The following is a 17,270-nucleotide window of genomic DNA, read 5'->3' as shown; positions in this document are numbered from 1 at the left end:
GTCCTGCCTACACGGTGCGCCGCATAATTGATTCCAGACGGCAGGGTCGAGGTTTCCAATATCTTGTGGATTGGGAAGGATATGGTCCAGAGGAGAGGAGTTGGATTCCTCGGCGTCAGATCCTTGATGACGACCTGCTTCGTGACTTCTACCGCCTCCACCCTGGCGCTCCAGGTAGTCCGCCCGGTGCGTTCGTCGGAAGGGGGGTACTGTCACAAATCCCGCTTCCTGAGTCTGTGTTTGCCTGTGTTTCTGTCCTGGAGTGTGTTTCCGGTGTCCTGGAACGCACCCTGTCTGGTTGCCGGGTGAATTAGCTTGTTGGGAGATCGATGTTCACCCGCACCTGTATCCCATCAGTAATCTGCACACCTGTCCTGATCATCACCTCTTCCCTTCAAAAGCTCTGACCTGACATCCATTCCCTGCCGGATCGTTAGCCATGAACACCATTCACCCGGAACCCATACCCCATCCCCGTCTGCTCGTCGCCAGTGTGTTGTTATCCATTGGATCTGCCTATCCACTCCTATCAACGCACCTCCGCTGCCCGCTCCTCCACCCGGAACTATCTACCTCCACGTTCTCATTGATTAATAAATACTCACCATCTTTATACTCACCTTGTCCTGGTCTGCTTCTGGGTCCAATTCTGGTAAACCCTGACACTCTACCAGTAGTAACTACAGTTCTGAGGTTCTCCATCAGTACCAGTAGTAACTACAGTACTGAAGCTCTCCATCTCTACCAGTAGTAACTACAGTAATGAGGTTCTCTATCTCTACCAGTAGTAACTTCAGTACTGAGGCTCCATCTCTACCAGTAGTAACTACAGTACTGAGGCTCTCTATCCCTACCAGTAGTAACTACAGTACTGAGGCTCCATCTCTACCAGTAGTAACTTCAGTACTGAGGTTCTAGTAACTACAGTACTGAAGCTCTCCATCTCTACCAGTAGTAACTACAGTACAGAGGTTCTCCATCTCTACCAGTAGTAACTACAGTACTGAGGTTCTCTATCCCTACCAGTAGTAACTACAGTACTGAGGCTCCATCTCTACCAGTAGTAACTACAGTACTGAGGTTCTCCATCTCTACCAGTAGTAACTACAGTACTGAGGCTCTCTATCTCTACCAATAGTAACTACAGTACTGAGGCTCTCTATCTCTACCAGTAGTAACTACAGTACTGTGGCTCTCTATCTCTACCAATCGGAACTACAGTACTGAGGTTCTCTATCCCTACCAGTAGTAACTACAGTACTGAGGCTATCTATCCCTACCAGTAGTAACTACAGTACTGAGGTTCTCTATCCCTACCAGTAGTAACTACAGTACTGAGGCTTCATCTCTACCAATAGTAACTACAGTACTGAGGTTCTAGTAACTACAGTACTGAGGCTCTCTATCTCTACCAATAGTAACTACAGTACTGAGGTTCTCCATCTCTACCAATAGTAACTACAGTACTGAGGTTCTCCATCTCTACCAGTAGTAACTACAGTACTGAGGCTCTCTATCTCTACCAATAGTAACTACAGTACTGAGGTTCTCCATCTCTACCAATAGTAACTACAGTACTGAGGTTCTCTATCTCTACCAATAGTAACTACAGTACTGAGGTTCTCCATCTCTACCAATAGTAACTACAGTACTGAGGTTCTCTATCTCTACCAATAGTAACTACAGTACTGAGGTTCTCCATCTCTACCAATAGTAACTACAGTACTGAGGTTCTCCATCTCTACCAATAGTAACTACAGTACTGAGGTTCTCCATCTCTACCAATAGTAACTACAGTACTGAGGTTCTCCATCTCTACCAATAGTAACTACAGTACTGAGGTTCTCCATCTCTACCAATAGTAACTACAGTACTGAGGTTCTCCATCTCTACCAGTAGTAACTACAGTACATTTTTTACATTTACATTTAAGTAATTTAGCAGACGCTCTTATCCAGAGCGACTTACAAATTGGTGCATTCACCTTATGACATCCAGTAGAACAGTCACTTTACAATAGTGCATCTAAATCTTAAAGGGGGGGGGGTGAGAAGGATTACTTATCCTATCCTAGGTATTCCTTAAAGAGGTGGGGTTTTATCCTAGGTATTCCTTAAAGAGGTGGGGTTTCAGGTGTCTCCGGAAGGTGGTGATTGACTCCGCTGTCCTGGCGTCGTGAGGGAGTTTGTTCCACCATTGGGGGGCCAGAGCAGCGAACAGTTTTGACTGGGCTGAGCGGGAACTGTACTTCCTCAGTGGTAGGGAGGCGAGCAGGCCAGAGGTGGATGAACGCAGTGCCCTTGTTTGGGTGTACGGCCTGATCAGAGCCTGGAGGTACTGAGGTGCCGTTCCCCTCACAGCTCCGTCGGCAAGCACCATGGTCTTGTAGCGGATGCGAGCTTCAACTGGAAGCCAGTGGAGAGAGCGGAGGAGCGGGGTGACGTGAGAGAACTTGGGAAGGTTGAACACCAGACGGGCTGCGGCGTTCTGGATGAGTTGTAGGGGTTTAATGGCACAGGCAGGGAGCCCAGCCAACAGCGAGTTGCAGTAATCCAGACGGGAGATGACAAGTGCCTGGATTAGGACCTGCGCCGCTTCCTGTGTGAGGCAGGGTCGTACTCTGCAGATGTTGTAGAGCATGAACCTACAGGAACGGGCCACCGCCTTGATGTTAGTTGAGAACGACAGGGTGTTGTCCAGGATCACGCCAAGGTTCTTAGCGCTCTGGGAGGAGGACACAATGGAGTTGTCAACCGTGATGGCGAGATCATGGAACGGGCAGTCCTTCCCCGGGAGGAAGAGCAGCTCCGTCTTGCCGAGGTTCAGCTTGAGGTGGTGATCCATCATCCACACTGATATGTCTGCCAGACATGCAGAGATGCGATTCGCCACCTGGTCATCAGAAGGGGGAAAGGAGAAGATTAATTGTGTGTCGTCTGCATAGCAATGATAGAAGAGACCATGTGAGGTTATGACAGAGCCAAGTGACTTGGTGTATAGCGAGAATAGGAGAGGGCCTAGAACAGAGCCCTGGGGGACACCAGTGGTGAGAGCGCGTGGTGAGGAGACAGATTCTTGCCACGCCACCTGGTAGGAGCGACCTGTCAGGTAGGACGCAATCCAAGCGTGGGCCGCGCCGGAGATGCCCAACTCGGAGAGGGTGGAGAGGAGGATCTGATGGTTCACAGTATCGAAGGCAGCCGATAGGTCTAGAAGGATGAGAGCAGAGGAGAGAGAGTTAGCTTTAGCAGTGCGGAGCGCCTCCGTGATACAGAGAAGAGTAGTCTCAGTTGAATGACTAGTCTTGAAACCTGACTGATTTGGATCAAGAAGGTCATTCAGAGAGAGATAGCGGGAGAGCTGGCCAAGGACGGCGCGTTCAAGAGTTTTGGAGAGAAAAGAAAGAAGGGATACTGGTCTGTAGTTGTTGACATCGGAGGGATCGAGTGTAGGTTTTTTCAGAAGGGGTGCAACTCTCGCTCTCTTGAGGCTCTCTATCTCTACCAATAGTAACTACTGTACTGAGGTTCTCCATCTCTACCAGTAGTAACTGCAGTACTGAGGCTCCATCTCTACCAGTAGTAACTACAGTACTAGGTTCTAGTAACAGTACAGGTGCATCAAAGCAGGGACCGAGAGACTGAAAAATAGATTCTATCTCAAGGACATCAGACTGTTAAACAGCCACCACTAACATTGAGTGGCTGCTGGCAACATACTGACTCAACTCCAGCCACTTTAATAATGGAAACATTTATGTAAAAAATGTTATCACAAGCCACTTTAAACAATGCCACTTAATATAATGTTTACATACCCTACATTACTCATCTCATATGTATGTACTGTACTCGATACCATCTACTGCATCTTGCCATCTTTATGTAATACATGTATCACTAGCCACTTTAAACTATGCCACTTTTATATGTTTACATACCCTACATTACTCATCTCATATGTATGTACTGTACTCGATACCATCTACTGCATCTTGCCATCTTTATGTAATACATGTATCACTAGCCACTTTAAACTATGCCACTTTTATATGTTTACATACCCTACATTACTCATCTCATATGTATATACTGTACTCGATACCATCTACTGCATCTTGCCATCTTTATGTAATACATGTATCACTAGCCACTTTAAACTATGCCACTTTTATATGTTTACATACCCTACATTACTCATCTCATATGTATATACTGTACTCGATACCATCTACTGCATCTTGCCATCTTTATGTAATACATGTATCACTAGCCACTTTAAACTATGCCACTTTTATATGTTTACATACCCTACATTACTCATCTCATATGTATATACTGTACACGATGCCATCTACTGCATCTTTATGTAATACATGTATCACTAGCCACTTTAAACTATGCCACTTTTATATGTTTACATACCCTACATTACTCATCTCATATGTATGTACTGTACACGATGCCATCTACTGCATCTTTATGTAATACATGTATCACTAGCCACTTTAAACTATGCCACTTTTATATGTTTACATACCCTACATTACTCATCTCATATGTATATACTGTACTCGATACCATCTACTGCATCTTGCCATCTTTATGTAATACATGTATCACTAGCCACTTTAAACTATGCCACTTTTATATGTTTACATACCCTACATTACTCATCTCATATGTATATACTGTACACGATGCCATCTACTGCATCTTTATGTAATACATGTATCACTAGCCACTTTAAACTATGCCACTTTTATATGTTTACATACCCTACATTACTCATCTCATATGTATGTACTGTACACGATGCCATCTACTGCATCTTTATGTAATACATGTATCACTAGCCACTTTAAACTATGCCACTTTTATATGTTTACATACCCTACATTACTCATCTCATATGTATATACTGTACACGATGCCATCTACTGCATCTTTATGTAATACATGTATCACTAGCCACTTTAAACTATGCCACTTTTATATGTTTACATACCCTACATTACTCATCTCATATGTATGTACTGTACACGATGCCATCTACTGCATCTTTATGTAATACATGTATCACTAGCCACTTTAAACTATGCCACTTTTATATGTTTACATACCCTACATTACTCATCTCATATGTATATACTGTACACGATGCCATCTACTGCATCTTTATGTAATACATGTATCACTAGCCACTTTAAACTATGCCACTTTTATATGTTTACATACCCTACATTACTCATCTCATATGTATGTACTGTACACGATGCCATCTACTGCATCTTTATGTAATACATGTATCACTAGCCACTTTAAACAATGCCACTTTTATATGTTTACATACCCTACATTACTCATCTCATATGTATATACTGTACACGATGCCATCTACTGCATCTTTATGTAATACATGTATCACTAGCCACTTTAAACAATGCCACTTTTATATGTTTACATACCCTACATTACTCATCTCATATGTATATACTGTACACGATGCCATCTACTGCATCTTTATGTAATACATGTATCACTAGCCACTTTAAACTATGCCACTTTTATATGTTTACATACCCTACATTACTCATCTCATATGTATGTACTGTACACGATGCCATCTACTGCATCTTTATGTAATACATGTATCACTAGCCACTTTAAACAATGCCACTTTTATATGTTTACATACCCTACATTACTCATCTCATATGTATATACTGTACACGATGCCATCTACTGCATCTTTATGTAATACATGTATCACTAGCCACTTTAAACTATGCCACTTTTATATGTTTACATACCCTACATTACTCATCTCATATGTATGTACTGTACACGATGCCATCTACTGCATCTTGCCATCTTTATGTAATACATGTATCACTAGCCACTTTAAACAATGCCACTTTTATATGTTTACATACCCTACATTACTCATCTCATATGTATATACTGTACACGATGCCATCTACTGCATCTTTATGTAATACATGTATCACTAGCCACTTTAAACTATGCCACTTTTATATGTTTACATACCCTACATTACTCATCTCATATGTATGTACTGTACACGATGCCATCTACTGCATCTTTATGTAATACATGTATCACTAGCCACTTTAAACAATGCCACTTTTATATGTTTACATACCCTACATTACTCATCTCATATGTATATACTGTACACGATGCCATCTACTGCATCTTTATGTAATACATGTATCACTAGCCACTTTAAACTATGCCACTTTTATATGTTTACATACCCTACATTACTCATCTCATATGTATATACTGTACACGATGCCATCTACTGCATCTTTATGTAATACATGTATCACTAGCCACTTTAAACTATGCCACTTTTATATGTTTACATACCCTACATTACTCATCTCATATGTATGTACTGTACACGATGCCGTTCTGCACCATCACTCATGTATTTTTATGTACATATTCCTTTACACTTCTGTGTTTAAGATAGTTGTTGTGAAATTATTAGGTTAGATTACTCGTTGGTTATTACTGCATTGTCGGGAACTAGAAGCACAAGCATTTTGCTACACTCGCATTAACATCTGCTAACCATGTGTATGTGACCATTAACATCTGCTAACCATGTGTATGTGACCATTAACATCTGCTAACCATGTGTATGTGACCATTAACATCTGCTAACCATGTGTATGTGACCATTAACATCTGCTAATCATGTGTATGTGACCATTAACATCTGCTAACCATGTGTATGTGACCATTAACATCTGCTAACCATGTGTATGTGACAAATAACATTTGATTTGATTCATCTTGTTATTTCTGCAACAGAAAAAAAGACAGATGGAATACGCAGTATAACGTAGCAGTTTATTCCATAATTTACACGTTCTCTTCTATAAAACTGTAAAAACAGTAGAGAATATAAAGAAAGAATAACATAGTCCAATGTTTCTCAGAAAGGGACACTTCTTTGGTCTCTGCATGAGGTAATTTGTGGAAAGCCTGTGTATGTGTGTGTTACTGAGTGGTGTGTGAGATGGTGGACTGGAAGGCGAAGGAGATGTGGGTTCGTGCATGGTCCAGGTAAGCATCTCTGAAGGTGTGTGTGTCCCCTGCGAAGTGTCTCCACTGCATCAGTTCTGACATGCTCAGATGCTTCTGCCCCGCCCCACCACGGTCACCTTGACGACCCAGCTGGCACGGCCTATCAGACGCAGCATCCTCTCCTCCTTCTATAATACACACAAGAAACACATTAAATAAAAACACAAGCAGACAACGGGTGTGATATATATATATATATATTACCCGGGGCTGTTCCGTCCATACTGCAGCTGCAGTGTATACATATATATATATATTACCCGGGGCTGATCCGTCCATACTGCATCTGCAGTGTATATATATATATATATTACCTGGGGCTGATCCGTCCATACTGCAGCTGCAGTGTATATATATATATATATATATTACCTGGGGCTGATCCGTCCATACTGCAGCTGCAGTGTATATATATATATATTACTCGGGGCTGATCCGTCCATACTGCAGCTGCAGTGTATATATATATATATATTACCCAGGGCTGATCCGTCCATACTGCAGCTGCAGTGTATATATATATATATATTACTCGGGGCTGATCCGTCCATACTGCAGCTGCAGTGTATATATATATATATTACTCGGGGCTGATCCGTCCATACTGCAGCTGCAGTGTATATATATATATATATTACCCGGGGCTGATCCGTCCATACTGCAGCTGCAGTGTATATATATATATATATTACCCAGGGCTGATCCGTCCATACTGCAGCTGCAGTGTATATATATATATATATTACCCGGGGCTGATCCGTCCATACTGCAGCTGCAGTGTATATATATATATATATTACCCAGGGCTGATCCGTCCATACTGCAGCTGCAGTGTATATATATATATATATTACTCGGGGCTGATCCGTCCATACTGCAGCTGCAGTGTATATATATATATATTACTCGGGGCTGATCCGTCCATACTGCAGCTGCAGTGTATATATATATATATTACCCGGGGCTGATCCGTCCATACTGCAGCTGCAGTGTATATATATATATATATATATATATATATATATATATATATATATATATATATATATATATATATATATTACCGGGACTGATCCGTCCATACTGCAGCTGCAGTGTATATATATATATATATTACCCGGGACTGATCCGTCCATACTGCAGCTGCAGTGTATATATATATATATATTACCCGGGGCTGATCCGTCCATACTGCAGCTGCAGTGTAGCAGGTCGTGAGTGAGACAGGGTGTGTCCGTCAGGCTGAAGAGATCTCGCAGCTCATTGGAGGAGAAGCTGGTGTGCTCCGCCCCTTTCCCCAAGTCCACCACTGTCCCAGAAAGCCCCTGTTTGGACACCTGCCTCTGGAAGATACGCTCCTCTATGGTACCTGCAGTGAGCAGGCGGTAGATGTGAACAGTCTTCTTCTGTCCGTCTCTCCACACTCGTGACATTGCCTGGAGGGGGACAGACACACACACCTCAGCCAAACTATCACATCAGGAGGAAGGCTTCTTCCTCATCCTCACTCCTCCAAGAGCATAGCAGGTACTGACTGACCAGTAACATGTAAATGTGTGTTTCAGATGTGAACGAAACATACACTACTGCTGGTGAGTGAGTGTGTGTGTGTACCTGTATATCGTTGGCAGGGTTCCAGTCGATGTCGTATAGGACCAGGTGGGAGGCCCCGATCAGGTTAAGCCCCACCCCTCCGGCTTTAGAACTCAGGAGGAAGAGGAAGTGGGCGGAGTGAGGGCTGTTGAAGTTGTCCACCAATCGCTGCCTCTGGATGGTGGGGGTGTTGCCGTCCAGGCGACAGTAGGTGTAGCCCAGGTGGACACACAGGTCCTGGATCAGGTCTAACGTCTGAGTGTAGTTGGACACCAACACCACCCTGTACACACACATACAGCAACACACACACACAGGATCAAGATGGTCAAGATCATCTCACGGTTATGTGCCAGAGTATGAGTGGGTCAACCATAGAATTAGAATACTAGATTGGACATGAACCTTCTTATGATGGTCTAAAGATCAGCCATGTTGGTCAGGGAGTTCTGTGATAAGATATTGTGCTGTGATAAGATATTGTATAAAGTAATGCATTTTAAGCCAGCCAGTTTTAGAGGAATGATTATAGAAATGTTTCTAATTAACTGCCAACATTCCATTGAAACAACACAGTCAATCAGTTGATGATGGGACTGAGACCAGTTGTAAATGCAACATAAAACAGCTTTACAAGAAAAATGTTGACATTTATGGTCTGTTTACATATATTTCAAAGGCTATTTATAAAGAAAATGTGTATAAAATCCATATAAATTGTATTTATAATTATATGACAATATTTTAGGTTGACAATTGACAAATCTATTACACAATTTCTGATATCACATGCTTTTATTTTCCTCTATAAGAAACATCTGGATCCTGCCTCTGTGGCCATTCATTCCAATTAGACAGGTTTGGATTTCTCCCTGGCCAATATGGCTGCCATTTTCACTCCATTCTGGAACTTTGAGGGTTTATGACAGCCCATCTAGTTATTTAATAGGATCCCTATGGTGTCAACAAACCAATGCCAGTGTGCCCGGATCCCTTGACGCACTTCATACAAACACGTACACACAGACACATATACGCATACACACACACCTACCTGTCAGTAGGGCTGAGGTGGTGAATAGTGGTCAGTAGGTCAGACAGGACCAGTAGTTTCCCCGAGTCAGCTGTACTGAAGCCCCCAGAAGAGTAAGACTCTGGAAAGACACCTCTTAGCCCTTCATACAGAGAACCCTCTGCTGAGCTGCCATCAGAACGCTCCTGGAACGCACACACAATCATCATCATCATCATTGCTGTCATCATCATTGTGTCTTTGTGTGTCATACCTGTACAGTGGAGTAGAGCAGTCCTGGGTGGTTGCAGAGCTTTTTCAGGGCGGTGATGCAGGCGAGATGTGTGTGAGTCTGTGTCAACCCCTGTAGACAGGCTCGGATGACACGGTGCGAGAGGAGAGCCTGGTACAGCTCCCGCTGCAAGGGGGAGGGGCTACAGAACACTGTCCAATCAAGACGAGGTGGCAAGTAGCGGTTGATGATCTCTTGGGTCCGCCTCAGAATAAACAGACCAGTCAGACGAGAGAGCTCAGCCGCTCGCTCCTCCCCCAAATCTCTCTCCTCCTACAGGGAAAGACATAGAGAAGGAACTAACATCAAGGCGGTGGCCCGTTCCTGTAGGTTCATGCTCTACAACATCCGCAGAGTACGACCCTGCCACACACAGGAAGCGGCGCAGGTCCTAATCCAGGCACTTGTCATCTCCCGTCTGGATTACTGCAATTCGCTGTTGGCTGGGCTCCCTGCCTGTGCCATTAAACATTACAACTCATCCAGAACGCCGCAGCCCGTCTGGTGTTCAACCTTCCCAAGTTCTCTCACGTCACCCCACTCCTCCGCTCTCTCCACTGGCTTCCAGTTGAAGCTCGCATCCGCTACAAGACCATGGTGCTTGCCTACGGAGCTGTGAGGGGAACGGCACCTCAGTACCTCCAGGCTCTGATCAGGCCCTACACCCAAACAAGGGCACTGCGTTCATCCACCTCTGGCCTGCTCGCCTCCCTACCACTGAGGAAGTACAGTTCCCGCTCAGCCCAGTCAAAACTGTTCGCTGCTCTGGCCCCCCAATGGTGGAACAAACTCCCTCACGACGCCAGGACAGCGGAGTCAATCACCACCTTCCGGAGACACCTGAAACCCCACCTCTTTAAGGAATACCTAGGATAGGATAAGTAATCCTTCTCACCCCCCTTTAAGATTTAGATGCACTATTGTAAAGTGACTGTTCTACTGGATGTCATAAGGTGAATGCACCAATTTGTAAGTCGCTCTGGATAAGAGCGTCTGCTAAAGGACTTAAATGTAAAAAATGTAAATGAATGAAGGGAGAGAAAGAGATGGGGACAGTACCTCAGTGTAGGAGGGCTGTTGTGAGCGTACAATAGAGAGATAGTGTAGAGGTATAGAGACAGAGATAGAGATGCAGACAGTACCTCAGTGTAGGAGGGCTGTTGTGAGCATACAATAGAGAGATAGTGTAGAGGTATAGAGACAGAGATAGAGATGCAGACAGTACCTCAGTGTAGGAGGGCTGTTGTGAGCGTACAATAGAGAGATAGTGTAGAGGTATAGAGACAGAGAAAGAGATGCAGACAGTACCTCAGTGTAGGAGGGCTGTTGTGAGCATACAATAGAGAGATAGTGTAGAGGTATAGAGACAGAGATAGAGATGCAGACAGTACCTCAGTGTAGGAGGGCTGTTGTGAGCGTACAATAGAGAGATAGTGTAGAGGTATAGAGACAGAGATAGAGATGCAGACAGTACCTCAGTGTAGGAGGGCTGTTGTGAGCGTACAATAGAGAGATAGTGTAGAGGTATAGAGACAGAGATAGAGATGGGGACAGTACCTCAGTGTAGGAGGGCTGTTGTGAGCGTACAATAGAGAGATAGTGTAGAGGTATAGAGACAGAGATAGAGATGCAGACAGTACCTCAGTGTAGGAGGGCTGTTGTGAGCGTACAATAGAGAGATAGTGTAGAGGTATAGAGACAGAGATAGAGATGCAGACAGTACCTCAGTGTAGGAGGGCTGTTGTGAGCGTACAATAGAGAGATAGTGTAGAGGTATAGAGACAGAGATAGAGATGCAGACAGTACCTCAGTGTAGGAGGGCTGTTGTGAGCATACAATAGAGAGATAGTGTAGAGGTATAGAGACAGAGATAGAGATGCAGACAGTACCTCAGTGTAGGAGGGCTGTTGTGGCGTACAATAGAGAGATAGTGTAGAGGTATAGAGACAGAGATAGAGATGCAGACAGTACCTCAGTGTAGGAGGGCTGTTGTGAGCGTACAATAGAGAGATAGTGTAGAGGTATAGAGACAGAGATAGAGATGGGGACAGTACCTCAGTGTAGGAGGGCTGTTGTGAGCGTACAATAGAGAGATAGTGTAGAGGTATAGAGACAGAGATAGAGATGCAGACAGTACCTCAGTGTAGGAGGGCTGTTGTGAGCGTACAATAGAGAGATAGTGTAGAGGTATAGAGACAGAGATAGAGATGCAGACAGTACCTCAGTGTAGGAGGGCTGTTGTGAGCGTACAATAGAGAGATAGTGTAGAGGTATAGAGACAGAGATAGAGATGCAGACAGTACCTGAGTGTAGGAGGGCTGTTGTGAGCGTACAATAGAGAGATAGTGTAGAGGTATAGAGACAGAGATAGAGATGCAGACAGTACCTCAGTGTAGGAGGGCTGTTGTGAGCGTACAATAGAGAGATAGTGTAGAAGTATAGAGACAGAGTGTAGATGGGTAATGTACCTCAGTGCAGGAGGGCTGTTGTGAGCATACAATAGAGAGATAGTGTAGAGGTATAGAGACAGAGATAGAGATGCAGACAGTACCTCAGTGTAGGAGGGCTGTTGTGAGCGTACAATAGAGAGATAGTGTAGAGGTATAGAGACAGAGATAGAGATGCAGACAGTACCTCAGTGTAGGAGGGCTGTTGTGAGCGTACAATAGAGAGATAGTGTAGAGGTATAGAGACAGAGATAGAGATGCAGACAGTACCTCAGTGTAGGAGGGCTGTTGTGAGCGTACAATAGAGAGATAGTGTAGAGGTATAGAGACAGAGAGTGTAGATGCAGACAGTACCTCAGTGCAGATGGGCTGTTGTGAGCGTACAATAGAGAGATAGTGTAGAGGTATAGAGACAGAGATAGAGATGCAGACAGTACCTCAGTGTAGGAGGGCTGTTGTGAGCGTACAATAGAGAGATAGTGTAGAGGTATAAAGACAGAGATAGAGATGGGGACAGTACCTCAGTGTAGGAGGGCTGTTGTGAGCGTACAATAGAGAGATAGTGTAGAAGTATAGAGACAGAGAGTGTAGATGCAGACAGTACCTCAGTGCAGGAGGGCTGTTGTGAGCGTACAATAGAGAGATAGTGTAGAAGTATAGAGACAGAGAGTGTAGATGCAGACAGTATCTCAGTGCAGGAGGGCTGTTGTGAGCATACAATAGAGAGATAGCATAGAGGTATAGAGACAGAGATAGAGATGGGGACAGTACCTCAGTGTAGGAGGGCTGTTGTGAGCGTACAATAGAGATAGATAGTGTAGAGGTATAGAGACAGAGATGGAGATGGGGACAGTACCTCAGTGTAGGAGGGCTGTTGTGAGCGTACAATAGAGAGATAGTGTAGAGGTATAGAGACAGAGATAGAGATGCAGACAGTATCTCAGTGCAGGAGGGCTGTTGTGAGCGTACAATAGAGAGATAGTGTAGAGGTATAGAGACAGAGAGTGTAGATGCAGACAGTACCTCAGTGTAGGAGGGCTGTTGTGAGCGTACAATAGAGAGATAGTGTAGAAGTATAGAGACAGAGTGTAGATGGGTAATGTACCTCAGTGCAGGAGGGCTGTTGTGAGCATACAATAGAGAGATAGCGTAGAAGTATAGAGACAGAGATAGAGATGCAGACAGTACCTCAGTGCAGGAGGGCTGTTGTGAGCGTAAAATAGAGAGATAGTGTAGAGGTATAGAGACAGAGAGTGTAGATGCAGACAGTATCTCAGTGCAGGAGGGCTGTTGTGAGCGTACAATAGAGAGATAGCGTAGAGGTATAGAGACAGAGATAGAGATGCAGACAGTACCTCAGTGTAGATGGGCTGTCGGGAGCGTACAATAGAGAGATAGCGTAGAGGTATAGAGACAGAGATAGAGATGCAGACAGTACCTCAGTGCAGATGGGCTGTTGTGAGTGTACAATAGAGAGATAGCATAGAGGTATAGAGACAGAGATAGAGATGCATTCAGTACCTCAGTGCAGATGGGCTGTTGTGAGTGTACAATAGAGAGATAGTGTAGAGGTATAGAGACAGAGACAGAGATGCAGACAGTACCTCAGTGCAGATGGGCTGTTGTGAGTGTACAATAGAGAGATAGTGTAGAGGTATAGAGACAGAGACAGAGATGCAGACAGTACCTCAGTGCAGATGGGCTGTTGTGAGTGTACAATAGAGAGATAGTGTAGAGGTATAGAGACAGAGAGTGTAGATGCAGACAGTACCTCAGTGCAGGAGGGCTGTTGTGAGCGTACAATAGAGAGATAGTGTAGAGGTATAGAGACAGAGATAGAGATGGGGACAGTACCTCAGTGTAGGAGGGCTGTTGTGAGCGTACAATAGAGAGATAGTGTAGAGGTATAGAGACAGAGAGTGTAGATGCAGACAGTACCTCAGTGCAGGAGGGCTGTTGTGAGCGTACAATAGAGAGATAGTGTAGAAGTATAGAGACAGAGAGTGTAGATGCAGACAGTATCTCAGTGCAGGAGGGCTGTTGTGAGCATACAATAGAGAGATAGCATAGAGGTATAGAGACAGAGATAGAGATGGGGACAGTACCTCAGTGTAGGAGGGCTGTTGTGAGCGTACAATAGAGAGATGGTATAGAGACAGAGATAGAGATGGGGACAGTACCTCAGTGTAGGAGGGCTGTTGTGAGCGTACAATAGAGAGATAGTGTAGAGGTATAGAGACAGAGATAGAGATGCAGACAGTATCTCAGTGCAGGAGGGCTGTTGTGAGCGTACAATAGAGAGATAGTGTAGAGGTATAGAGACAGAGAGTGTAGATGCAGACAGTACCTCAGTGCAGGAGGGCTGTTGTGAGCGTACAATAGAGAGATAGTGTAGAGGTATAGAGACAGAGAGTGTAGATGCAGACAGTACCTCAGTGTAGGAGGGCTGTTGTGAGCGTACAATAGAGAGATAGTGTAGAAGTATAGAGACAGAGTGTAGATGGGTAATGTACCTCAGTGCAGGAGGGCTGTTGTGAGCATACAATAGAGAGATAGCGTAGAAGTATAGAGACAGAGATAGGGATGCAGACAGTACCTAAGTGCAGGAGGGCTGTTGTGAGCGTACAATAGAGAGATAGTATAGAGGTATAGAGAGAAAGAGTGTAGATGCAGACAGTATCTCAGTGCAGGAGGGCTGTTGTGAGCGTACAATAGAGAGATGGCATAGAGGTATAGAGACAGAGATAGAGATGCAGACAGTATCTCAGTGCAGGAGGGCTGTTGTGAGCGTACAATAGAGAGATAGTGTAGAAGTATAGAGACAGAGAGTGTAGATGCAGACAGTATCTCAGTGCAGGAGGGCTGTTGTGAGCGTACAATAGAGAGATAGCGTAGAGGTATAGAGACAGAGATAGAGATGCAGACAGTACCTCAGTGTAGATGGGCTGTCGGGAGCGTACAATAGAGAGATAGCGTAGAGGTATAGAGACAGAGATAGAGATGCAGACAGTACCTCAGTGCAGATGGGCTGTTGTGAGTGTACAATAGAGAGATAGCATAGAGGTATAGAGACAGAGATAGAGATGCAGACAGTACCTCAGTGCAGATGGGCTGTTGTGAGCGTACAATAGAGAGATAGTGTAGAGGTATAGAGACAGAGATAGAGATGGGGACAGTACCTCAGTGTAGGAGGGCTGTTGTGAGCGTACAATAGAGAGATAGTGTAGAAGTATAGAGACAGAGAGTGTAGATGCAGACAGTACCTCAGTGCAGGAGGGCTGTTGTGAGCGTACAATAGAGAGATAGTGTAGAGGTATAGAGACAGAGATAGAGATGCAGACAGTACCTCAGTGTAGGAGGGCTGTTGTGAGCGTACAATAGAGAGATAGTGTAGAGGTATAGAGACAGAGAGTGTAGATGCAGACAGTACCTCAGTGCAGATGGGCTGTTGTGAGCGTACAATAGAGAGATAGTGTAGAGGTATAGAGACAGAGATAGAGATGCAGACAGTACCTCAGTGTAGGAGGGCTGTTGTGAGCGTACAATAGAGAGATAGTGTAGAGGTATAGAGACAGAGATAGAGATGCAGACAGTACCTCAGTGTAGGAGGGCTGTTGTGAGCGTACAATAGAGAGATAGTGTAGAGGTATAGAGACAGAGAGTGTAGATGCAGACAGTACCTCAGTGCAGATGGGCTGTTGTGAGCGTACAATAGAGAGATAGTGTAGAGGTATAGAGACAGAGATAGAGATGCAGACAGTACCTCAGTGTAGGAGGGCTGTTGTGAGCGTACAATAGAGAGATAGTGTAGAGGTATAAAGACAGAGATAGAGATGGGGACAGTACCTCAGTGTAGGAGGGCTGTTGTGAGCGTACAATAGAGAGATAGTGTAGAGGTATAGAGACAGAGATAGAGATGGGGACAGTACCTCAGTGTAGGAGGGCTGTTGTGAGCGTACAATAGAGAGATAGTGTAGAAGTATAGAGACAGAGAGTGTAGATGCAGACAGTACCTCAGTGCAGGAGGGCTGTTGTGAGCGTACAATAGAGAGATAGTGTAGAAGTATAGAGACAGAGACAGAGATGCAGACAGTACCTCAGTGCAGATGGGCTGTTGTGAGTGTACAATAGAGAGATAGTGTAGAGGTATAGAGACAGAGATAGAGATGCAGACAGTACCTCAGTGTAGGAGGGCTGTTGTGAGCGTACAATAGAGAGATAGTGTAGAGGTATAGAGACAGAGATGGAGATGGGGACAGTACCTCAGTGTAGGAGGGCTGTTGTGAGCGTACAATAGAGAGATAGTGTAGAGGTATAGAGACAGAGAGTGTAGATGCAGACAGTACCTCAGTGCAGGAGGGCTGTTGTGAGCGTACAATAGAGAGATAGTGTAGAAGTATAGAGACAGAGAGTGTAGATGCAGACAGTATCTCAGTGCAGGAGGGCTGTTGTGAGCATACAATAGAGAGATAGCATAGAGGTATAGAGACAGAGATAGAGATGGGGACAGTACCTCAGTGTAGGAGGGCTGTTGTGAGCGTACAATAGAGAGATGGTATAGAGACAGAGATAGAGATGGGGACAGTACCTCAGTGTAGGAGGGCTGTTGTGAGCGTACAATAGAGAGATAGTGTAGAGGTATAGAGACAGAGATAGAGATGCAGACAGTATCTCAGTGCAGGAGGGCTGTTGTGAGCGTACAATAGAGAGATAGTGTAGAGGTATAGAGACAGAGAGTGTAGATGCAGACAGTACCTCAGTGCAGGAGGGCTGTTGTGAGCGTACAATAGAGAGATAGTGTAGAG

General features: G+C 44.5%; 1 protein-coding gene across 5 annotated transcripts in view; it reads right to left on the bottom strand.

The window, feature by feature from the left end:
• Positions 1-6,870: 6,870 nt before the first annotated feature.
• Positions 6,871-17,270, bottom strand: part of LOC124017055 (DNA repair and recombination protein RAD54B-like) — a 38,527-nt gene continuing 28,127 nt past the window's right edge. For 4 of the 5 annotated variants that reach the window (XM_046332426.1, XM_046332427.1, XM_046332429.1 and 1 more), the window contains 5 exons: positions 10,001-10,291; positions 9,769-9,932; positions 8,736-8,997; positions 8,293-8,557; positions 6,871-7,249 (listed from right to left, as the gene is read on the bottom strand). In XM_046332426.1, coding sequence (XP_046188382.1) covers positions 7,035-7,249; positions 8,293-8,557; positions 8,736-8,997; positions 9,769-9,932; positions 10,001-10,291 — 1,197 coding nt within the window. In that variant the 3' untranslated portion in view covers positions 6,871-7,034. The remainder of the gene's footprint in view (positions 7,250-8,292; positions 8,558-8,735; positions 8,998-9,768; positions 9,933-10,000; positions 10,292-17,270) is intronic. The other variant, XM_046332428.1, reaches the window with a different exon arrangement.

The sequence above is a fragment of the Oncorhynchus gorbuscha genome, unplaced genomic scaffold (assembly GCF_021184085.1).
Source record: "Oncorhynchus gorbuscha isolate QuinsamMale2020 ecotype Even-year unplaced genomic scaffold, OgorEven_v1.0 Un_scaffold_141:::fragment_3, whole genome shotgun sequence".
In the NCBI taxonomy this organism is placed as follows: domain Eukaryota; kingdom Metazoa; phylum Chordata; class Actinopteri; order Salmoniformes; family Salmonidae; genus Oncorhynchus; species Oncorhynchus gorbuscha.
The sequence above is the reverse complement of the archived record's forward strand: the minus strand, read 5'-3'. Positions and strand labels throughout refer to the sequence as shown.